This window comes from Rhinolophus sinicus, linkage group LG02 (genome assembly GCF_036562045.2).
Source record: "Rhinolophus sinicus isolate RSC01 linkage group LG02, ASM3656204v1, whole genome shotgun sequence".
Lineage (NCBI taxonomy): Eukaryota > Metazoa > Chordata > Mammalia > Chiroptera > Rhinolophidae > Rhinolophus > Rhinolophus sinicus.
The window spans coordinates 1,906,344-1,929,889 of record NC_133752.1 but is presented as its reverse complement, the minus strand read 5'-3'; the positions used below and the strand labels follow the sequence as shown (position 1 = coordinate 1,929,889).

The 23,546-nt window shown below is 52.5% G+C and overlaps 1 protein-coding gene and 1 long non-coding RNA gene across 8 annotated transcripts in view; one reads left to right on the top strand and one right to left on the bottom strand.

Annotated features, from left to right (window-relative positions):
• Positions 1-23,546, bottom strand: part of RGS12 (regulator of G protein signaling 12) — a 118,516-nt gene that overhangs the window by 61,279 nt on the left and 33,691 nt on the right. For 3 of the 4 annotated variants that reach the window (XM_074320600.1, XM_074320609.1, XM_074320602.1), the window contains exon 3: positions 16,575-16,691. In XM_074320600.1, coding sequence (XP_074176701.1) covers positions 16,575-16,691 — 117 coding nt within the window. Of the gene's footprint in view, positions 1-5,717; positions 5,981-16,574; positions 16,692-23,546 lie in introns of those variants that run through there. The other variant, XM_074320619.1, reaches the window with a different exon arrangement.
• On the top strand, positions 6,013-16,034 carry LOC141568995 (uncharacterized). 4 transcript variants are annotated; one of them, XR_012492350.1, is made up of 5 exons: positions 6,013-6,341; positions 6,707-6,830; positions 7,321-7,428; positions 8,469-8,560; positions 9,930-16,034. It is a non-coding gene; the product is annotated as an uncharacterized LOC141568995 (long non-coding RNA). The 4 variants fall into 4 exon arrangements; XR_012492351.1 differs by lacking the exon at positions 8,469-8,560 and having other exon boundaries at positions 6,016-6,341; positions 9,930-10,151; positions 12,708-13,286; XR_012492349.1 differs by lacking the exon at positions 8,469-8,560 and having other exon boundaries at positions 6,017-6,341; positions 9,930-10,151; positions 12,527-13,286.

The following is a 23,546-nucleotide window of genomic DNA, read 5'->3' as shown; positions in this document are numbered from 1 at the left end:
CTCCGGCAGACCACGCAGCAGCCTGAACTGAAGGGGGTGTGCTCCATGGCGCACCGCACGCCAGGATTCCACAGCGCTGCATCTCACCACCCGCTTTCTCCACGTTCACACAGCGGCAGATGCAAGCACACATACACACGCATGCACACACCCCCACACACATGCACGCACACCCCCCCCCACACACACACACACACTACTTTCCAGCAGGTTCAACCAGCGACCATTGGACAGAAGGCTCAGGAGGCGAGGAAGAGGCACATCTTTCTAGGTTCAAACCATGGTGCTCACAATAAAGAATTTCTGTGGCCCAGGCGATGGTGACAACAAAGGGACGGAGGCACGATGGGCACAGTGACAAACACAGGCCCGCAGGACGCAGGCGAGGGCTATGGGCGAGGAGGGCAAAATGACGCTGCTAGGGAGGTGGCCCGGCCTCCAGGGCCTCGGTTTGGGAGCAGAGCAGCCGGAGCGCAGAAGCGAGGCTGTGCTTCTTTTTAAAGTGTGTGCACGTGTGTGTGTGTGCATGTGTGTGTGCATGCACGTGTGTGCGTGCATGTGTGCATGCACGTGTGTGTGCACGTGTGTGTGTGTCCCAAAGAGCTCTTCGATGTTCAGTAAAAATCAAAAGAAACCGAACCAGGCAAACCTGTGGCGACAGCATTTCCCTAAGAATTGAACAGCCGATACTGCTGTCACGCCCTGGGTGAAGCACAAGACGGTTCACTCTAGAAACTTTAGAAGTCGGAGGTGCCAACCTGATGAGGCAGCGCATGGCCCCACAGCAATAGGGGTTCCACATACACATCTGACTTTAAACAAGAACCCCCTGACCTGGCTGGCCCACTTTAACAAAGACAGGAGTCCCCAATACAGAGAGGGGTGGTGTCACAGAGGGGTCTGGGGCGACACTCAGGATCTCAGGACAGAGCTAACCTCCTGCCAGCTAAGCCGGCATGAACCCTGGCCTTTGGGAAGTGGTATCGGGTCCAGGCAGACACTGGCCAGGAGCCCCTCGGGATACACACTACTTTACTCCTTTACGTGCTGGACACTAGAACCCGAGGCCTGTCACCTCCAGCTGATGCCCAACACCAGGGGACAGCTTACTCCTAAGGGCCGAGGCTGGCTCCCTCCACCCAAACAGCCAGACTGTCCTGTCCAGGCAGAGCCTGGGCTCAGGGTAGTGGGTGCAGGCCCTGGGGGTCGGGCCGGGTGGGTAGATCCAGCTGAGACGGCTGCCACTCTGCTCAACAAAACATCTGCTCAGCACCTGCTCAGACCCACCCCCAGGGCAGGTACACTGGTGGCTAGAGATAAATTCAACCTTGTCAGGTCCCCACCTCCAGGAGAGAGCATGGTGCAGAGGAGGGCAGAGGCAAATGTCCCCTCAGGCTGACACTGGAGAAGGGTGTGGGAGGAGGGGTGTGGTCCCCAGGGCTCCAGGCGAGGAAGTGTCACCACAGGAACAGATAGAGGGTCTGCTGACCGGGAGCACTCAGGGCTGGCCTGAGGGAACGGCAGGGGAGGGGTGGAGGGCAGACTGGGGTGGGGGGGAAGGGCAGACGGGGGGAAGGGCAGACTGGGGGAAGGGCAGACTGGGGGAGGGCAGACTGGGGGAAGGGCAGACTGGGGCGTGGGGGGGTGGAGAGCAGACTGGGGTGGGGGGGAAGGGCAGACTGGGGCATGGTGGAGTCACAGTCAGACTTGGACGCTTGGGTCGCAGACCCTCCCGCACATATGTCCGAGGGAGATGCGAGCCGGCTGGGCTGTGGGTCTGGAACGGGGGTGAGGGGAACCCTGCTGCAGAGGTCGGTAGGGGAGGGCAGCCTCCAAGTGACCTGGAGAAGGGAGGGCCTGGGAAAGCTGCGCAAAGGCTGGGACGCGGATGAATCCCGCTGTTTCCAGAGGCCCAGCCTTTCTTCCGCGTGTATGAAGGCTGTGCTCCTGCCGTTGTTTGGGGATCCAGGGAGAGGGGTGTGTGCTTGTCCTCTCGGGACGTGGAAGGAAGGAGGCCACATGCCGCCCAGGCCACAGGAGCGAGAGGAGGACACAGGTGCGTCTTTAAGCCTGGAACCTGGAAGGAAGGCTGCCAGTTCAAGGTAACTCGCTTCTTCATGAGAAAAGGGAAGAGGTGAAAATAGAAACTTACAGCCTCCCTCACTTCTCACACGGTAAAGAGAATCGGAGCGTTGAAAAGTGAGAAGAGGCTCGGTGCAGCCATCGGCTCGAGCGGGAGAAACGCAGACTGTCCCTAGCAGACCCAAGGCCCCTGCAGCCGGTTTTAGGGTCCAAGGAGGTGTGGGCCGAGTGTGTGCCAGGCGCCGGCCAGGGACAGAGCGCAGCCTGCACCTCCCACCTCAGCTGTCAGGGCGCCCGCTGCAGGGCAGTGTGGGGGCCCATCTGGGAGAAGAGGGGGCAGACAGGCGACACATGTCCACTCATCTGGACTAGAAAAGAGACCACCAAAAGCCACAGAAGTCCGCCCGCAGGGGCCCATCTGGACGGGCTCAGAGACGAGCAGGAGGCGCTCACACGTGCAGCGCAGGCCTGACGCCTCATGTCCCAGGCTCCCGGCCACACTCGTGGAGGCCCGCACCCCCTCAGGCTGGTCGGCCTGAGACTCCAGAGGGGACACCGTCCTGCCCCAGCCACCCAGCCTGGCAGACCCAGGAGAGGAGCAGGGCCGAGAGTCCTGTCAGTGCCGGGGAGGGGGAAGGACAGGATGATGGCATCTGGAGCCAGAACTGCCCTCTGCGCCAGACAGCCTGACTCCTCCTGGCGACCTGGCCAGCTTCCTCATGGTGCTTTCACTTCCCCAGGCACCAACGCGCAGCGCTTCCCTTTTACCGCCAGGCTCTGTCTTCCCCAGCCTCCCAAGGCTTGTGTGTGGGGCCTGCTGCGTGAGTGGACACCACCCCCGGGAGCCGCCCATCCCACTGGGGTCCTACTGCCACCCCTAAGGACGCAGGGGCTCCGTGCTGCCCGGAAAGAATGCTTGGCTCTTTATAGCGCCCGTCTTTTCATCTTCAGATCCTACACGGAGTCCAGAGCAAGAAGAGCCAAAAGCCCTTGGTCTTTGGAAGATTCCTTCCCTCGGACTCAAAACAAATCTCTTACATCTGATGTGCTTCCAAACCCCTGAGAGACAAGCCTCTGCTAAGTGTGCGACACAGCAGAACCTGAATTTTATGACCACGAAGGGAAGGACAGACCACAGCAGTGACAACGCCCCAGCCACCTGAAGCAAACACGGGAGGAGGCCGACACCTCAGCCCAGTGGTGCTGGGTACACCGAGCGTGGTGGTCACAGGGCTCAGGGACAAAGAACGGCACGTCAGCAGAGCCCTGAGATGGGATTGCTCCTCGGCTCAGAGGAGGGAAAGACACCCCATGTTTGGCTTGGCGCGGTGATGCCCTGGGGCCACTAAGCTGCTCCTGCCCAGTGTCTCGCTCAGGAAACCCTCCAGCCCAGGCCCCGGGGAACCACCCCTGCAGCTGCACACAGTGAACCTGTCACAGCCCTCCTAGGCTGCTGCCCCGGCCACAGCACTGGGACGGGGACCCACTAAGCACACACAGCACCCTGCCCCAAGCACGGCTCCGTCAGACATAGCACGGAACTCTGGGTGCCAGTCCAGGCCCATGGCGAGGGCAGGGGGCCACAGCGTGTTAAAGCTTTCTTATGACAGTGAGTATTTCTTTTAGGCTGTGGGTATCCGCATCTCCTCAATCAGTATCTTACTAGTATCTAGACTGTGACCCCCCCCATTACGATGGGGTTTAAATATGATGGATGGCTTCGTTTGGCAAAGGGACGGTACATTTTCCAAGTCTACTTAATGCTGTGTCCATCTCACTTCTAAGATGATGGGGACCTGAGCTGCTCACTCGGCCGCTGAGAGCCTCCTGCTCTTCCTGGGGCAGCATCCTGTCAGCTCTCCCTGGCGCCTCGTAAACGATGCTGGGAAATAGCTCCTGGAAAGGCTTATGAGTGCCCCACTTCACAACGAGGAACTCAGAGCACAGCTTGTCCTGACCACTCACACACTCTGGATGGAGCCCAACATCCCTGTGACACCTCCATTTTAAAGATGAACTATCTGAGCAACTTAGTTAAGATCACAGAGCTGGTGGGGCGAGAGCCAGCCCTCCCACACGGTCCCTGGCCCTCACCCCTCAGCCCCCATGCCATGTGACCTGTCACCACTGCACAGCTGGCCTGCCAGATGACTCACCTGGCCCCAGTGGAGCCAGGTAGCACTGCAGTCCAGAACCCCTCACCTTCCACTGGCCGCTCCACTCACAGGGGGGAGCTGCCCAGTTTCTGATGCTTAAAATATGACCACACAACCAGATTGTGTTAACACACTCACGTGAACAACTTATTTTACTTTGAACACTTGCAGAAATTTCAGAAGGAATCCAAATCATTTATATAGCCAAGTACAAAGGCAGATTTTTAGTGACCTTTTTTTTTTCCACTTAGAATAAAAAACATTTTTCTAAGACTTGCCTTAATACACTACTGAAATGCAAGTCCAGTCTACACGTATATAGAAGTAACAAACTGGTTAGTTTGTCCCTGAAGGCCGTAATCCATGCAAAACTCACTTTCCACCCAAGATGTGAAGTGGAGTGCACAGGAATACATGAGTGCATGGCACAGACTGGCCAGAGGCAGCCTCGAGGCAAGCGTGCCCCGAAAGCTGCGAGTGCGCCTGTACCCCACGAAGGAGCTCTGTCAGAACAGGGGCTTCCAAAACACAGCTCTGCATTTTCAAAACACAGGAAAAGCTGCACGTGCCTCACCAGCATAATCCCTGGCCTGCCCAGCAGACCTATTTCTCTTTTCCGTTTCAGAGGAAGGACGCTGCTCATTCTCCTCTACCCCCCTCCAAACCCGGCACATAGGAAGGAGCCTGTCTCCTGAGTTCTCTACAGAAGCTTCTAATTAGGCATTAGGAAAACATGACGATGCAACAACTGTCAGAAAAGAGTGAATTTAAAATTGGTTCCCAATAATTAGTGACAATCTTCTGTAAATGATTTACATTTAGTTTTACCTTCACATCAACACAGCACAGCCACAAGAGGAAAATAAAAATTATTCTTTTTATTTAACCTTGAACATTTAAAAAGTGTTTACAGTAAATTCAACTTTATAAGCTCAGATAATAATCATTAAGTATGACTGCCGGGAGTTCCCTATGTATGCATATGAAACAATCAACTCATTACATTCAAAGATGTAAGATACATAACTGTAATTAAGAGTATGATAGATTTTCATACATTTAACTAGTTGAAATTTAGTATTTCAACAAAATTATTCACGCCTCTTTAAGCTCTGTCAGCATCACTGTGGTAAGGACGAGAGAAACGCTGCCGCTTTCCTAAGGCTGACTTACAGCACAGGTAGCGTGGCCCCGTGAGCTTGGGCTGCCTCCCCCCAAGCCCGGCCCCGCGTGACCGACCACCCCCCCAAGCCTAGCTCTGGGTGAAGGTTTGTGGGCCCAGGGAGGGGGGAGCCCGGCATTTACCTCCACGGGAATCACTTTAAGCTCCATGACGCAGACACAAAGGAAGCGTTTTTCAAAGTTTACACTTAAAAGCTACTATTCTCGAAATAGGCTGAAAACAAAGCAGTAACCAAGCTGCCAAGTCTTCTTTTAACAATTCTGTTTAAAAGACAAGAAACGGCTGGAATAACTTACCTGCTGATCATTTAAAATGTGCGTTTCCTTTGACAACCCTTTTCCCAAATCCATCTTAAGACAAGAAAACTTCCGAACCTCACCAGGGCCGCAGATCTAGAATATACCATTTACACGGCGGCAGCGTGCCTGTGCATGTCAGAGAAGTTTAAAGACATTTCAGATGAAGTTCCATTTCGCTCCCTCCGTAACCCATGGCAACAGGACACTGCAGGAAGCTGTGGTTGGCCAGGGATTCAGACTCTCTCTGGATTGTCTCGTACAAAGAAAAAAAAAAGCCGTTTACATAAATCATGCTGTGAGATCATTTTTAAAGTATTTCCTCTACCGAATGAGAAGAAGACTTCAGCTGATGGGGTAATTCTCAGTCAGTACAACAGCTGCAGAGAATTCGTGTGTGCAGCAGCGTGGCACAGTTCCCACCCTTAATTACAGGGGCTGGTTCTATTATAAGCCTCCATGTGCCATGTGGGTGTATGTGGTGCCCGCCTGAGGACCTGTCTTCCTAGACCTGCTCTGTCTGCCTTCCAACACCTGACACCACCTGCCAGTAAGGGAAGCAGGACAGGCCCTGACTACGAAAGGAAGAAGGAAAGAAAGCGCAAACTGGCTGCAGGACCGATGGTAGGTAGCATTGCAAAACTACCCGCCAATGTGCTAGAGATTCAGGGGCAACTGAGCACCGCAGTGCTGCCTTACTCTCCAGCCTCAGCAGCGGGCACATCGCGCCTCATCCGAAGGGGAAGGGGCTCCTAGAATGGCAGAAGGAGCAGGCCTCAGGGAGCATCCTGTCCAGGGTTGCAAAGCAGTGCCCAGGTGGGCTGGGATGAAGGCCCTCGGGTGTGGGCTCAGGTCACTAGCTGGGCTGGTGCTGAGCCCACCCTCCCTCTTGGTCTTCCCTGGGAGGGGGAAGGGGAACCCGAGCTTTGCCCCAGGAGCATTCAGGGGACAGTCGGCTGCACAGGCCCATGGCTCTATGTTTAATGCAGACAGACAACGCCTGCCTGAAGGGTGAACATCTCAGAAAGTGCATCGGCTCAAGCGTCCTCAGACAGCTTTCCTCAAGGGACCGGCACACAGTAAAAGCATGAAAAACAGCAGGAGCAGGAAAGGGTCAGAGGCCTCCTCACCACCGCTGAGCACAGGAACTGCCTGGCCCAGCACCCAGGAAATGCTGGGGGCAGTGAGGCACTGGAGAGGAGGGAGGAGGAGGAGGGGAGGGAGAGGGGAGAGAAGAGGAGGGGTAAGGGGAGGGAAGGGGGAGGAGAGAGAAGAGGAGGATGGGGAGGAAGGATGGGGGAGCGGGAGGGGACAGTAGAGGGGAGGGGAGAAGATGGGAGAGAGGAGGAGGGGGAAGGGGGAGAGGGAGGAGGGGGCGGGGAAGAGGGAGGAGGGGGAGGGAGGAGAGAGAGGAGGAGGAGGGGGAGGGAGAGAGGGAGGAAGGGGAGGGGGAGGCCCACCCAGGGCTGGGGCAGTGAGGGAATGCTGGAGGCAGAACTGGACGGAGGGCAAAAGCAGCAGGGATGGCAGCAGCCAACAACCCGCCTGCCTGGGGGACGTGGGCAGGACTGGCACCCCACGGCAGCCCCCTCTCTGTCTGCAGAGCTGCCCCTCCTGGGAAGAGGGCAGCCATGAAACCAGCCATGGGGAAGAGAAGCCTGGCTCCATCCAGCTCCTTCCAGCTCTGCTTCCGAGACCCCAGGCTACACAGGTGAGAAGCTATGCTCGGAGCCTGTGTGCTATAAACTGTGGGTCTGGCCAGGCGGACAGACTGGATGCAGCACCCCCCTGCACTCATGCTGGGCCCCAGGGCCTGGCACAGCCCCTGACAGGTCTGGGCACAGCCCCTGACGGGCCTGGGCACAGAGGAAAGGCTGGGGTGGCCGCAGTGCATGTGGCCTCCAGGCTGGGCCTTAGCAAGAGACAGTGAGCTTCTGGAGGCCACCGGAAGAGGGCCAGCTCTGGGCGAGTCCTGCTTAGCCCCCCAACCCCGGCCTGTCTGGCGCCTACCTGCGCTGTACTGCCTGAGTGCCAGGTGCTCTGGATGACAGGAAGTGCTACGAGCCCCCAGCTGGTCCCAGGGCTGAAGGGAGCCTGGGTGTCCTTACTGCCTCGGCCCTGTGCCTGCCCAGGGGTCTTCTCTGAGCTGGGCAGCCTGTGTAAGCACTTGGGAATGGCCGGAAAGGTGTGGGGGGGGCCTCTGTGGGCAGCTCAGGAAGGAGGTCAGGGGAGGGGCCAGCCAGGAGGGACAGGTGAGAGAGAAGGGGTGGGGAGCATTCCAGCAGGGACAGAGATGAGCTGAGCAGGAGCAGCATGGTGACAGAACCCTCCTGCGGTGTGTCCCGTGTCCGGGGGGACCAGGGGGCCTGGGCAGTGCAAAGTTCCTGTGAAGGGGCCTGCCAACAAGCCCCTCTTTTATTGTGGGTCCCCTCGCAGGTCCGAGTCACTGCCCCAGCCCCACGGCCGTCTCATAAGGGGGAGGGGCACACTCTTCGGAGTCCCCTAGACCCAGCAGGTCTTCACAGCTGGGACCAGCAGGGACAGACACTCCTCTACCAATGGTTCACAGTAACAGCAGGGAGATGAGTGCAGAAAGCATGGAGGCCTCAGGGGAGGCTCCTGTCGGCCCTGCAGCCCCTTTACCCGCAAAGACAAGGGTCAGACCACCTCCACTCAGGGGTGCCCAAGACTCTCAGAGGAAGACGGCAGGTGGGAGCAGAGCAGCTGGTCTCACAGGCCTCCCTAGGCCAGCCCCCAGGCCTCCTGCCCCGTCCAGCCTGGCTGTGACCCCGGTGGGCAGTGACCCTCAAGGCTCCCCCCAGCTGCTCCTTCCCTGATCCCAGGTAAGGAGTCTGACGCTTAGCCTCCCCCCCCGGCCCAGGCCCCCAGCCCGGACCACCACATGCCCGGAATCCTAACTGCCTTCTAGCCCCCCCATGGTCATTTGTTCCCTGACGCCCAGAAGGACCCTTTTAAAGGCTGGCTCAAAGACCCCAGTCTGGCGTCCCATCCTCCCAAAAGGCCAGCTCCAGGAGACCAGGGGGTGGTATCATTCATTCACTTCTGTCCCGAGCCAGAATAACGCTAGGCACACAGTAGCTGTTCAATGAACACTCACTGAATGAGGGAGGAGACACACGAGGCACTGAGAAATCCTGGTACGTGCCCGAGTGAATAGGATCTTAAAGAAAATGAACATAATTTCCTATGTAAATGGTTTAAAGGATAGACAAGTACATCAAAGACCAAAACAAGCAAAAACTCCTAAGTGAAATTCTCCTAGAAATAACAAACAGCAGACTTAAGAAATAAGGTTAAAAAAGAAAGCTTGTTTTGAAATGTCTGTGCAGATTGCACCCTGGAGCATGCGAACTCTGTAAACTGCAGGCCGTCCCAGAGGTGAGCCAGGGCTGAGGGCAATGAACCAAACCAGACAACTGGCCAGAGAAGGCAATTGCAGCCTTAGCGCATCTCAGGTCTAGTCCAGTGCAGGTTCCGCCTGCCTTTTGCGGGATGACAGCTCTCCGAAGGCAAGCATAACAGCAGTTCAGAGTAAAGGAATTCACCCAGGGCCTGTACCGTAGAGACAGCAACTGCAAAAGCCCCTACTTGCCGGTCCCCCACCCCTCCTCTCCCCTCTCCTCTTCCCCCCACCAGGGGAGCAGTCTGTACGAGTGCTCACGGAACCAAGTGGCCTCGGCGCCCCCTGCTGTCCAGGTCTGACACTACCAGTTCCCGTTGTCAACACCTGGGCTCCCCCCACGCCCCCACCACAGCTCAAGAAGAGAAGCCAGCCAGCTTCCTCCAGTATATGCTCTAGCCTATGATACAGAGGAGGGGCTGCGGTGCTGTGAGAGGCCCAAGGTGCCGTCAGGGGCTGCAGGGAGCTTCAAAAATGCTGGGTCTGGGACACGGGCTACGGCCAGCAGTGAGGGAGTCCAAGGGCAGCCCGGCAGGTGGGCCTTTTGGAAAAGGGCAGTGTGTCAGGCCATGGGAAGGGGCTGGAGGCCCCCACCCAAAGGCTAGAGAACAGTCTAGAGCAGAGCTGGGCCCTTTCATCCCAGGCCCTGCCTCCGGCTCGGTCCTGGTGCTGGCAGCAAGTTCACCAGTGGCCTCGCCCAGGGCGCAGCAAGCTTGCTCTAGAGGCCAAGGGTAAGTACCCCGGCTTTGCAGGCGACACACTGTGTCTACCACTCAGCTCTGCCCTTGCAGGGTGAACACAGCACAGACGTGCGAGCGACGTGACCCTGTGCCAATAAAACTGTAGTCAGCGGACTCTGGCCCCAACCACGGCCTCTGACCAGTGCGGTTCCCCACCCCCTCCCCGCCCCCTTCTAGTCCAAAGCCTGGTGGCCCCTCCTGGTCTTTGGAAACCTGAGAGCTTCGGCTTGAGAAGGTGGCTGCCTGGCCTCCAGCTGCTGCACTGCCCTCCTGGTGAGTCTCATGCCCAGCCAGCCTCCACTGCTGCCAGAGGGGTCTTCAAACAGGCTGCGTGATGCTTCCTGCAGGGGGGGGCTGCGTCCAGCTCCCCAGGCCGGCCCACAGCAGGCGCTGAGCGCAGGGCAAGCCGCTCTGCTCAGCTCCCACAGGCCGCCATCACCCTGAGAAGGAAAGCCAAGGCCTCCGCCTGGCCCTTGCTCCCTTCTGTCCCTGCACACACTCTGTCCTGTCCCAAGACCTCCACGTGGCTGGCCGCCTCTTAGCACCACAGGCTGGGCGTGAATGTGCCCTCCTCAGAGCAGCCCCTGCCCCCGACTGTGGCATGCAGGGGAGCCTCATGTCTTCCTCACATACGCCGTCACCCTGTCTGCCGCCTTCCTGTTGCGGCGTCTGTCTGGTCGTCTGTCACCTGGACAGCGATCCGAGAGCAGGAGGAACAGTGGGAGCAACAGAAGGCTGGGAAGCCAGACGCACAAACCCAGGGGCCCGGCCTGGAGCTCCGGGGCCCGGGGAGAGGCAGCACGTGAGTCTAGTGCACACCCAGAAGCGGGGCTCTAAAGCCCGCCTGCCTGGGGAACCTGGGGAACGGGCTTGGTGGCCTGGGACCAGTCCCTTAAGCCTGGCAGGGGCACCTTGCCTCAATTTCCCACTCTGTAAAGCAGAAATGATGATCGTTCCTGCGGCCCAGGGTTCACTGTTGTATCTACAGCAACGGGGCAGGTTGTGCCATCAGGCAGATGCCATCAGCCTCGTGTGGCCTGTCAGTGCAGGTCACGGGGCCCTGCGTGGGGGGAGCTGCCCTCAGGGAGTGGGGTCACCATCGTCCTCACCACATTACCCACAAGGCCCTCCCCTCTTTCCCACGAACTGCCACTCGCTCTGTCCTCTCAATTTGGCACCCGTTCCACACACTCTCAGGCCCTAGGTCCCATCTTCCTCTCTCAGGCTCATCTGCAAAACATTGCCCACTGCAGCAGCAACCCAGGGCTGGAAGAGAGACACACACACACACACACACACACACACACACACACACACACACGTGCGGCTGTGCTGATCATTTTACTACAAACTCAGAAAAGAGCACAGGCCGGAATCTAGGCGTCTGTGGTTTATCCTGAAGCAGAGCCCGCGTGGCCTCTCCGGTCGTGACGAAAAGCGTGGTGGTGGTCTAGCTTTTCATGGTTCTGCACTGAGCACAACCAGAGAGTGGCTCAGTGCGGCCCGTTTTCAGTTTCTATGAATAGAAGCAGAGGGCCACGCTGTTTGTGTCTGCCCTTCCTGGGATACGTGTCCATGTACGGAGGTGGCCACAGAGCACCCGCTGGGCTAGTCAGGCACGGTCTGTCCTTCCCTGTGGCTGGGCAGTTAGGTCAACATTTACAGTCTCCGATTGCTCTCACTTTACAAGTTTGAGAGCTGACAGAGGAAGTGCCCTCACCTTATGCTTCCCCAACTATATCTTGGCTACTCTAGCACTTTGCATTTCCATGGAAATTTTAGAATCAACTTCTTAAATTCCATAAAACACCTGCTAGGATTTTGATTAAAATTGCATTGAATCTATAGGTCATTTTCTACCTGTATCCACAACTAATTTTTGTATATTGACCGTATACCCAGCAACCAGGCTAAACTCATTAATTTTAATAATTAATCTATAGATTCTTTTGGATTTTCTATATTATAATCATATCATGTGAGAAGAACAACATTTGCATTTTCTCTGCAAGCTTTTTAACTTCTATTTTTTTATTTTTATACTACACTGACTAGGACTTGCAATAAAAATGTAAGTAGAAATGGTAACAGCAGATGTCTTTCTCTTGCTCCTGATCGCAAAGGGAAAGTTTAAGTATGATGCTTGCTGTAGAGGTTTTCCATACTCTTCTTAGATTAAGGAAGTTCCCTTTAATTCCTATTTAAAGGGGGTGTTTTTTTAAAAACCATGACTAGATACTGAGTTTTACCAAATGCCTTTCCTGCTTCTGTTGAGATGATATATGGTTTTTCTACTTTATTCTTTTAATGTGGGAAATTACACTGACTGATTCTCAAATGTTAAAAAAATATTGTGTCCTTGGAAGAAACAGGAAGCGCAGCGCTCAGCTCACACATAATCACGTTGTTCGGGAGCCTCACACTTGTGCTCACCAGTGAGCCACCCTGGACCTCTCCTTGCCTTGTCGTCCTTGGCAGTTTGGGTGCCAAGGCTCGGGAGGCCTCATAAAATGAGTTGGGAAGTAACCCCTCTTTATTTATTCTTTTGCTAGTTTAGTTTGTTAATTTGAATTTAGTTTATTAATTTCTTTTAATTCATTTGTTAATTAGTTTTATTAATTTCTGCTTTTGCCTTCATTATTGTCCAGCTGCCCTTCTTCTGCGTCTGTTTTCCCCGCTTTTTCTACCTTCTTGAGATGACTTTCCATTGACCTTCACTTCTAATACATCACTGTAAAGCTATAAACATTCCTGTGCGCAGTTTTAGCTACACCCCACGGGGTTAGATGTGTGTCCTCATTATCATGCAAAACGTCCTAATTTCCATAGTGACTCTTCCTGGAACCCCGGCCCACGCAGCCTCAGCTCTCTCCCAGGCAGTGGAGTCTGCCCCCGGTTTCCACAACACCTGCCAGTGACAGAGGACACACCCTGCGGGAAGCGCGTCCACATTTGCTAAGACTTGCTCTGTGGTCCAGCAGATGGTCAGCTTGTGTAAATGTTCCGAGAGGGAACAGGAAGAAGGCATGGACTGGGAGCCGTGCTGACATCAGCCCAGTGCCAGGTTGGGGGTCACGCTGTTCAGATTCTCTACCTTGTACTGACTTTTAGAGGCTCAACTGCCACTGACTGAGCAGGGAGTGAAAAACCTCCTGTTGTGAGGACAGATTAGTCCATTTGCCTTCCTGCTTCTGTCAGGTTTGCTTCAGCTGTGTTGAGACCATGTTATTGAATGCGTACGAAATTTAGAGTTAGAACTTCCTGCTGCCTTTTGTCACTATGACGTCTCCCTTTTTATCTTTAGAAATGCTTTGTGCCTTAAAGTCTACTTCGATACTGAGACTGATACGGCTACATTACCATCCTTCTGATGAGTACTTCACGGTGCATCCCTTTCCACTCTTTTATTTTCAGTTTTGTATCTTTAAGTTTTAGTTGTAGCTCTGGTAAATAACCTAACAGATTTTTAATGAAGTCTGGAAATCTTTTCTTTTCAATTTCTTTCATTTAAAATTAATGGAATTACTGAGATATTTGGACTTAACTCTACCATTTTACTAACTGCTCTCTATCTGTCTCTCCTTGCTTCCTTTCTCGCCTTCTTTCAAACTGACTATTATTTATGGTCCATTTTTTCCTTCTATTAACTTGAAATTGATTCATTATTTTGTCTGAGGTTCCCCTGGAGATTACAACAGGCACCCTTACCTTATAAAAATGAACTACAAATTGGCACTTGTACCCTCTTTCTAGCCAGCAAAGCACCCTGAAACATGTACCCACTCCCAGCGCTCGGACCACGGCTGGGGTGTCACACGTGGGTCCCTCCTGGGACTTCCTCCTCATCCCGGTGAGTAAATGGCCTTCCAGCTGAGTCTGCGTCCAGGGACCCAACCTAAGCTGCTGGTGCCCACCGGGGCCCCAGGAAGAGGACTTGTAACTGAACCTGCGCGGAAGGGAGTGTCCAGCCGGCGGTGGCCAAGGGCATGCAGAGGCCCCGGCAGGCAGACACAAGGTTACTAACAGGCCCTGCACCATGGAGCACCAATTAAAGCAAAGATGAGAAAGTCGGTGCCCCCGCCCAGGGAGGGGACAATGCAAGGGTGTGAAGACCAGGAGGGGTGGCCCTCTCAGAGGCGGCCTCGCACACAGCCAGAGAGTAACAAAGGGAAGAACAGACAGTGTTCAGCAGGCGTGTTTCCCTTAGAAACAGCCTTACCAGTGACGAGTGTGAAAGGAAGTTATATGTATTAGGTTGGTGCAAAAGTAACTGTGGTTGAAAAGGTTAAAAACAATCGCAAAACCGTAATTACTTTTGCACCAATCCAATAGCTTCTACATTTTGCAAAAAATTAGCAAAAATTCACTCCCATGTCTCTAATACGATTTTGACAACAGAGGCTTGGTTCGTGGTGGTGAAATCCCGTGCTTTGCAGCCAGGTATGGCCTAAGAATGCCACTGAGCCTCCCTGCATCTCATCTATGGAATGGAGACAATGACAGTCTCCTTGCCGGGCCGATCTGACGATCGGAGATAAGAGACATGGATATGCAGCTGCCCCTGCCTGACAAGCAGATAACGGCAAACACCGTGATGCTTCGTCCTGGAAAGTGGACGTCTTAGCACTTCCTCTCTGATGAAGAGAAGCAGCAATAAGGGCAGCCAGCTGGAGTGCGGGTCCCAGAGCCACACGTGGGAGACACAGAAGTCAGACCACACGCCCACACGTCACCACGAAGCCGGCAATCGACAGCGAGCTTCTTCACCTCGGAGTCTGAGACCTTGTCCCAGGAAACCCTAAACCTGCTGAGACGCACGTTGGGGGTGGGGTGGGGGACCCCCACAGCCCCCAGGGTCCTCAGCAGGCAGGCAGCGCCTCGTCGGAGCATGCGTACCTGTTTCTTCCACAATAGTCCTGGACCAAGCGCCCTGTGCTGGCTGGAAAAGCCCTGTGACCTGAGACCCAGCAGGACAGCGGCAGGTTCCTGCCTCCAGCCCCGAGTACCCTGTCCTCTGCCCGAGGCCACCTTCACTGTCCGCAAACCCCCTGAATTCAGCCTGCAGCTCCCTTCACAGCTGCACCATGAGGGGACCTCAAGGGCCTCTTCCCCGCTAACATTCCAGTTTCACATTAGAACACAAATTAACTGACACTCTTAGGAAACAACCACCGAAGTCAATGTGTCCGGTTTATCATCACTGAGTCTGTCCCAAACCACCTCATGTAGAGTTAAGTTTCACCCCCGTGTGCACAGCAGCACCACTCACAGCAGCCAAGGAGGGAGCAGCCTGAGTCTGTGGACCCACAGATGGATAAACAATGGGACCCACCCACACAGCGCAGTGGCATTCAGGCTTGACAAGGAGGGAAATTCTCACACACACTACACCATGGATGAACCGTGAAGACACCCTGCTGTAGTCAGCGAAATAGGCCAGACACAAAGGGCACGTATATTGTGCGATGCCACTTATATGAGGTCCACAGAGGAGTCCCCTTCACAGAGACAGAATGTGGCTGGGGGAGGGGAGACGGGGAGTCATTTAATGTACACCAGTGTTCAGTTTGGGAAGATGAGAAGGTTCTGGAGATGATGGAGGTGATGGCTTGCACGACAGTGTGGGTGTGCTCAATGCCACCGAGCTGTGCACTTAAGGGTGATCAATGTTATGTTATAATATTTTACCACAATTTATATATTATGTATTTATATGTATATATTTTTTAACTAAAGACACCTAAACAAGGGTAGAAATAAGCCACACAGAAGATCTTTTCAAAATATTTACCTGACAAAGGTCCCATATCCAAAATATATAAAGAAGTACTAAGAAATATATATGTATAAAACAACCCACTCGAAAAAGGATATGAACAAGCTATTAATTCAAAACGGAGAAAACGAATAACCCAAAACCCACGGTGGAGAAAGCTCAGCCTTACTTGTGATCCGTGAAATGCAAATTAAAGCAAGATGCCATTTCATTGAAATGGAAAAATTCACATCTGACAGTGCCACTTACTGGAGGGGGGTCACAAGGACCAGAGCCTGAGTGGGAACAGCCACTGTGAGTGGGTGTGTGGCCACGCCCCGCACCCGGCAGGGTTCCTGCTGGGAACACTGTGTCTCCCTGAAAATAAGACCTAGCTGGACAATCAGCTCTAATGTGTCTTTTGGAACAAAAATTAATATAAGACCCGGTCTTATAGTAAAATAAGTATATTATAGTAAAATAAGACCGGGTCTTATCTAACGTAATATAAGACTGGGTCATATATTTATTTTGCTCCAAAAGACGCATTAGAGCTGATTGTCCGGCCAGGTCTTATTTTCGGGGAAACACGGTACTCTCTCTGCCACGTGTGCCCTGGAAGACCTCAGAGTAGACTATTTCCCACTTGCCACCCAGCACCTGTCAGTAGTGGAATGGATAAAAACTGTGGCATATTCACAATGGAATGCCACATAACAAGTAACTGAACGGACACTACACAGGTAAATCTCGAAAACATCATGCAGTGTTTTCAAGGTGGCAGAGTAAGGCACACAGCGCAACTGCACCAGTGTAGAATTTTAAAACACACAGAATGAACTGGTGAAAGGATCACTGTTTGCCAAGGGGTTCAGATGTATCTGTAAGATTGATTTCCAGTTCTAAACACCCGGAGATAAAAAAAAAACTAAAATGATTACCTCAAGGTCATCGAGGGAGCGAGTGACACTAAATCGCTTGGATCTTCCAAACGATCTCCGAGCAGAGGTGCGTTGAGAAGTCTGAGCGAGTCCAAGTCCTCGCCCAAGTTTTGAGCCCTAAAGAAAAAGAAAGAGTAAATACATCAAGTTGCCTTCTTGGGAAGAGATGTGTAGCTTTGCCTGACACCCCACCTCGGAGAAAGAGAGGGCTATGGTGGAACTGAAAACTGGGCTACGTCAGCCTAGGGTACATTTCAAGGTATGCAGACATCACCACAGTGCAAAAGTGCAGAGTTGACACAGATCTCCAAGCATTTGCTCTGCCCCTTCCATCTGTGTGCCCCAGAGAACGACCCCCAGAGCCTCACCCTCCGCCATCACGAAGGGATCAAAACAGCCGCCTCCAAAGGCTGTCACCAAGAGCAAATGCAAAAGCATGTTTGAATGTTTGTGAAACCAGTGTGTGATAAGAGTAACAATTATTACTATAGAAGCTGGTTTTCAGCAAGGTGGGGCTTTTACATACTTTTATAAGCAGTTTGGGAAATTAAAGAATCCCTAGACATTCACCAACACAGGTGTGGCAAATAACTGGCCATTGAAACCTCTTGTTCTTCCTCCAGGAAACGACCAGAATTAATTCTGTTATTATGTTAGGCACTTGTCCAAGTGTGATCAGTAAATAAGTCATCACATCTTTGAAATAAAAAGCATCAAATCTGAAAATCTCTGACTTCCTGAGAACGTGAAATCCTAAGTGACCTAAGGGCAGGCAGAAGGGGGACTGGAGGAAAGATGTGAGGTCGGTACAAAGACTAAGGAGAGACGACCGACCCACTTGGGCTGGAGCCAGGCCCGAGAAGGCTGGAAGCTGTCACCCTGAAAGTGATGCCGCACCACAGAGGTGCCAGCAAGCGACCCGTACGGAGGTGACGCCTCAGAGCGGCTGTGGGGGGCTCTCCAGTGCGCCCATGCCGGTGCCCCACTGGAATGCCCTCCAAGAAATCAAGTTGCACGGGAAGATGTGCTTGTCCCCAAATGGATGGCTGGGTGACCTGTGTGCACTGCCTGTCTAAGGCTGAGAAAACGCCTGTTTGCAACTCCCGCCTGTCGCTGGAAGGCTGGCTGCAGGTCTGGGGGACACAGGGTCCTGCCTTAGCTAACTGGCCCCCCAGGCACTCCTGGGGTGAGCCTCACGGTTCCAGTTCAGACACAGACGTGCCCGCCCACGTGTTTCTGCTCCTGCGACAGGCATCTCCGCGTCTGTGTGACGAATGCTGACCATGCCAGGCCCACTTCGGCAAGCGTCCGAGTCCAAACTCCGCCGCCCTCTGAGGCAGCAGCCCTGCCGCTCACCATGCTGGTGCCGTGCTAGCAAGTTACTCTATTTGACATATTCTCCAGAAAAAGTTGTCTAAAAATTTTCTTCTTCAAAAATATGCCCGAGGCTGATTCTATCTGGAACACGTGTCTGGAACCCAGCCATCTCCCAGACGCACCGCTGCCCAGCCCTCCTGCCTCCCTCGCCGTGCAGCCCGCTGCCCGCGCTCTTCAGGGCATCTGCACGGCTCTGCGGGCTCGGGTCCCTGCCGCCTGACCCTACTGGGCCCCGCCTGCGGCCTTGCTGGCCGCTCTTCTGCCCTGGGGCCCTCGCCCACGGCGCCTCCTGGAGATCTCCTTTCACCTGTCGTCTCCTAGGTCGCCATCTCTTCCTTCGCACCTCTGAGCATGAACTGAAATGACACCACCAGCCTTTATTGCTCCTGTCCCCGAGGAGCTCGCCCGTTACAGAGGGCGGCAGGGCCTCTGCTCTGTCGCCCTGAAGCTGCTGCCCAGCGCAGTGACCAGCCAGCGGACACAGCATTTGCTGAGAGCGGGGAGCCCCTGACGGACAAGGCCTCCCAAAGTGACGGCGTGGGCAACGTCCCTCATCTGCTACTGAACCAAAGGAGGCCCCGGGTACGAGAAGTGAGGCCTCTGCACAAACCGGACATTGGCTGGTCTGTATTTTCTTTCCTGTTTTTAAAGCCCAGGTGGCCGCAGAGGCGACTCTGGCTGAGACAGCCACGTCACATCGCAGGGCACGGCTCCTCCACTCAGCCCTGAGCTTGTGTCCCATCACAGGGCGGGAAATGAAGCCGAGAACAGCTCGTTAGGCACGGAGGTGCCGTCAGATGGCGAAGTTTAAAGGCAATAGGAGGAAAAACTCGAACAAGCAAGCAGACACAAAAACTCCCACGAGGAACTGAATCAACTCTGCGGTGACACTTCACCAAGGAGAGTCTTGAGCGTATTGGTTTGTTTCTCATGTCAGAGTCCACTGCTGACCAGGAGGAGTCACCACTGACCCGCACCCCTGCCAGCCCTGCGTACCTGAGCCCCCAAACAGCACTTCTGTGACGACTACTGCAAAAGGGCCTACAGAGCGGCTCCTTTGTCAAAGTCAACTCCACTTTTTAAACTGCAAACCACTCACCGTAACTGCTTGAGAAGGCGAGCGGGAGATGCCGGCCACACCCTCGTGTCTCACACTGGCATGGCCCAGCCCGAGCTCTCTGCATCCCAACCTCAGAGGGTGCTGGGGGAGCAAACTCCACCTCTCTGCTCCAGGCATGGAGAACACAGCCCGGCAGCCACCCCGCTTTCAGCAGCCACGCGTGAGGCAGCGGTGCCCAGCGTGTGCTGGGAAGACCAAAGGGCCCTTCCCTACCCCTGGCCCCGGCTTGGAGAAATGACCCACCTGGTCACTGTCGCCTCAAAATGTAAGGGGCGGAAGGGGCCCTACAGGACGCCTTCATCCGCCCCAAACGAGGCCCAGAGAGCTGCCGGGCTCACTGCCTGATGAAACAGCCAGAAAACTGGGTGAGAGCAGAACCCGCGTCACGGGCCCCACCCACCACACAGGGTGCCCAACTGCCTCAGCCACTCTCAGTGCCAACACTGAACCATCCCATGGAGCCACCACTTAGGGAGAGGACTCATTTTAGCACAGCCAGTCCCTCCTCCTCAATCTACAGATGAAAAGCCGGAAGGCAGTGGCGGGGTTTGCCCAGGGCCAGGAGGAAGGCAGCTAGGTGAGACCCAGACCCCTCCTCGAGCCCCACGGGCGCAAGACTGTGTCCAGGTGGCTGCGACGCCCCCCACCCCTCCCGCAGTGCCTGGTACATAGTAGGTGCTCACTGAGCACTACTGAACAAATCAACTCTTGCCAAGGAGATGATTTAGCCTAAAATGGAAACCAGATCACCTGACTGTTCTTCCCAAGAGAGGTAACAGAGACTTTGAGGAGTAAGATTTCCAGCTGACATACTTCTCCCAGCGCATGGGCAGGGTCTAGTCAGAAAGCAAAACCTCACCAGTTGTTTTAACAGAGAGACTTTCGCATAAATATAAATTGGTAACCAGGTATCAGAGGACTGAAAAGGCAAAAAGAGGCTCTAGCTGTCGGGAGGCAGCCACACGGGAAGCGGCTGAGCCCCAGGGCTGGGACAGCAAGGAAGCAGCGGCCTGAGGGCCGCGGGGCTGGGATCCAGACCTCAGAGGGGTGCAGGCCAAGGCTGATGTCTGAGGGGCAACACGCCTGGCCCCGAGCCTGGCCTTGGGAGAGGTGGGGAGCCCGCAAACTGGACTCAAGGGCTGTGACAGGAAGGAACTGCCGGGCAAGGGGGGAAGAGTATTGCCATGGTGATGTCGGGTGGGCAGACAAGAAAGAGCAGGCACGGGGACACAACTGGCAGAGGGAAGGGTCACAGACCCGTGTCCCACAGACCACTGCAAAAGGTGGGCTCAGGGTTGAGGGACGACAGCTGATTAACTGGCACAGCTTGTTAAATCCTGTTACAACAAAACGCTACATACCAGAGAGAATTCAAAGCCCCAAATCAAGACAATTTTAGAACCCATAGAATTCCATTTCACACATAAATACTGGACAAACATAGAGATGACCATGAGAGGAACAAGTAAGGAACTGAAGAAAGGTTTCCCCAGCATGTGAAGCCCCTTCCAGAGCAAGGAAGGAGAAAACGCAGACAGACTGGCTCTCCTAGCCAAGTAGGAAAAGGATGAATGTGCAGGAAAGGACATTTAAATCAAGACAGAAAATTAAAGGAAACATTTATTTATACAACAATTATCTAATAGCCTACTATGTTCCACACAATCAGCTAGGACAAAAACATTTAAAAGACAGAAACAAAGTGTGTAACTTCCAAACCAAGAAAGGAGGGGAAATGAAGTAAGCAAACAAACCAAAAATAGCCCTGAAAACAAAACAAAGGCTCTGGGGAAGCAGGAGGAGAAAGCCTAGAAAAAACGGATTTACAAAAAGTACACAGAAATATCATGGAACAAGACTAACATACTAGTTAGCCCAATAAATATAAATGGACCAAATTTGCCAATTTATTTTCATATTACTCTTGAACTGTCAGAAGAATGTCAACGTGGATTGGGGGAAAATCCAATTATCTACTACTTATAGAAACACTTCTACAACATGGAGAAATAAAAGAGATTTTTTAAAAAAAGGATAGAAAATGCTGATTCAAAAAAAACCTTATAGCTATAACAGTAACAGACAAAACAAACTTCATCCATAGTAGGGCTTTTTAAATAAAAGATTCAATACACTAAAAAGAGAAGGGGAGAAAATGCCACCACTGATTTAATAACTTTATGAGGCTAGAATAACCTTGATACCAAAACCAGACAAGAACAATGAGAGAAAGGAAAACTATAAGATCATTTCATTCATAAACAAAGATCGAAAAACTCTACAAAAATATTAGAAAACCAAACCCGTTAGTGTATAAAAAGATAATCATAAGTTGGGTTTATCTCAGGAACGCAAGTATGGTTTGACATTCAAACATCTATCAGAGTAATCTGCCACATTGGCATATTAAAGGCGGAAGCTTTGATCATCTCAATGAATGCAAAATAACCAAAAAAGAAACACACATTCATGATGACAAGTGTTAACAAATAGAAGTAACCTTAGCAACTCAGCTGGAGATAAAAATCAACAAAACAATTGTACTTTTACATATCACAAAAGTTAGCATTTCCAATTTTTAAGTAGTTACCATTTATAATGAAACAAAATATATAAAGTACCTAAGAATAAATCTAACTAAAGAATCTAAGAATAAATCTAATTAATAATGTTCATAAAGGTAGTTATATAATTTTACTGAAAGAAAATAAAGAAAACCTAAGTGAACGGAGAGAGAGATCATTTTCATAATAGGAAGGCTCAGCATCCTTAAAGACATCAATTCTCCCAAATTGGTCTATAGATTAAAGTACAGCAATAGGGGCACCGGGTGGCTCAGTTGGTTAGAGCGCGAGCTCTCAACAAGGTTGCCGGTTCGACTCTCCACTCCCACATGGGATGGTGGGCTGTGCCCCCCGCAACTAGATTGAAAACGGTGACTGGACTTGGAGCTGAGCTGCGCCCTCCACAACTAAGATTGAAAGGACAACAACTTGACTTGGAGCTGATGGGTCCTGGGAAAAACACATTGTTCCCCAATGAAGTCCTGGAAAAATACACACTGTTCCCCAATAAAGTCCTGTTCCCCTTCCACCCAAAAAAGAAAACACAGCAATAAAAATGCCAAAAGCATTTTTGGAGAATTTATAAGCATTGTAAAATTTATATAAAAGAACAAGGCTCAAGCATAGTCAAGATATTTGCCCTATCAGATATAAAGACATTAAAAGCTACAATTTTAAAAAGTAAAGTATTGTTGGGGGGTATTGACAATTGAGAAGAGAACTGAGAAAGCGACCCACACACATGACATGGCTGAGGGGACACTGCTGGGCTACGTGAGAGGGAATTTAGTGCTCTAACAACTGGTCATCCATCCATAAGGAGAAAAAATTAACTTGCCACCCACCTTATTCCATTCATAGAAATCAACTCCAAAAAAATTTTAGGAATAAAAGGTGTGGATGAAAAAAGGGGGTTCTGTGGAAAATGACCTCACGGGGAATCTGATCATAAATCCCTAACTGGGCAGGTCTGGTGGGTCCTCATGCCCCAGCCTCTAACTTCTGTAGTGAAAAGTCTTAAACCAGTTCTGTCCATTGTTCTCCTGCATCTAGATTAACACACCTTTGAAGCACCGGAAGTAACACCCCTCCAACGGGGCCTTAACCCTCAAGACAGCACCGTCTCCTTAACTCTCCCGTAATCCAATCCCTGCCTTGCTGTCCCACCTCCAGGCCATCTTCCTTGTTCCCTCCTTAACTCCAAATGCATAGAAGAAACTGTGAAACTATTATTCTCCGGAGCATTTGAGAACTTGCTCCCCGGCAGACGGCATCTGTTTGGCTCCGATTAACTCTTACAAAGACTCTCTACAGTTTCGGATGTTTCTTACATGGACAAAGGAGAGAATCTGACCTCAGGGTCGTAATGAATGCGTTACATCAAAGGTGCAAACCCTAAGAGAAAAGACTGACAAGTAGGACGGCATTCAAGTTAAGGACTTCTATCCATCAAGACACCACCATGAAGCCAGTGAAAACACCAGCCACGAGGAGCTGGGGAGGTAACGTGTATACATACAATCAGCAAAGGGTTAACAGCTGTATCTGTAACTCCTACAAACTGAAGAGAAAAAGATAACCCCGCAAAAAAATGGGCAAAAGTTTTGGGTAGGGCCCTCAACCAAGAGGAAATCTAAATCTTTACAACCAAGGGAAAGCAAACTGAAGCCACAGGAGATGCCACTTTAGCACTAGATTGCCAAGAACTGAAGAGCCTGACACGGCAAGTTGTGGTAAGGACGTGGGGCCATCTGAGCTCTTACACTAGCTAGTGTGGGACGGTCAGGGAAATAGCGTTGCTTCTGCAGGGTTAGGGCCTCTGAGAGAATCTGACCGAGACTTGAGACCTGGACTAAAGTCTCCAAGTCTTAGAACTTGGTGGTTAAATGATGATGGAAAGCACAGTGAAAA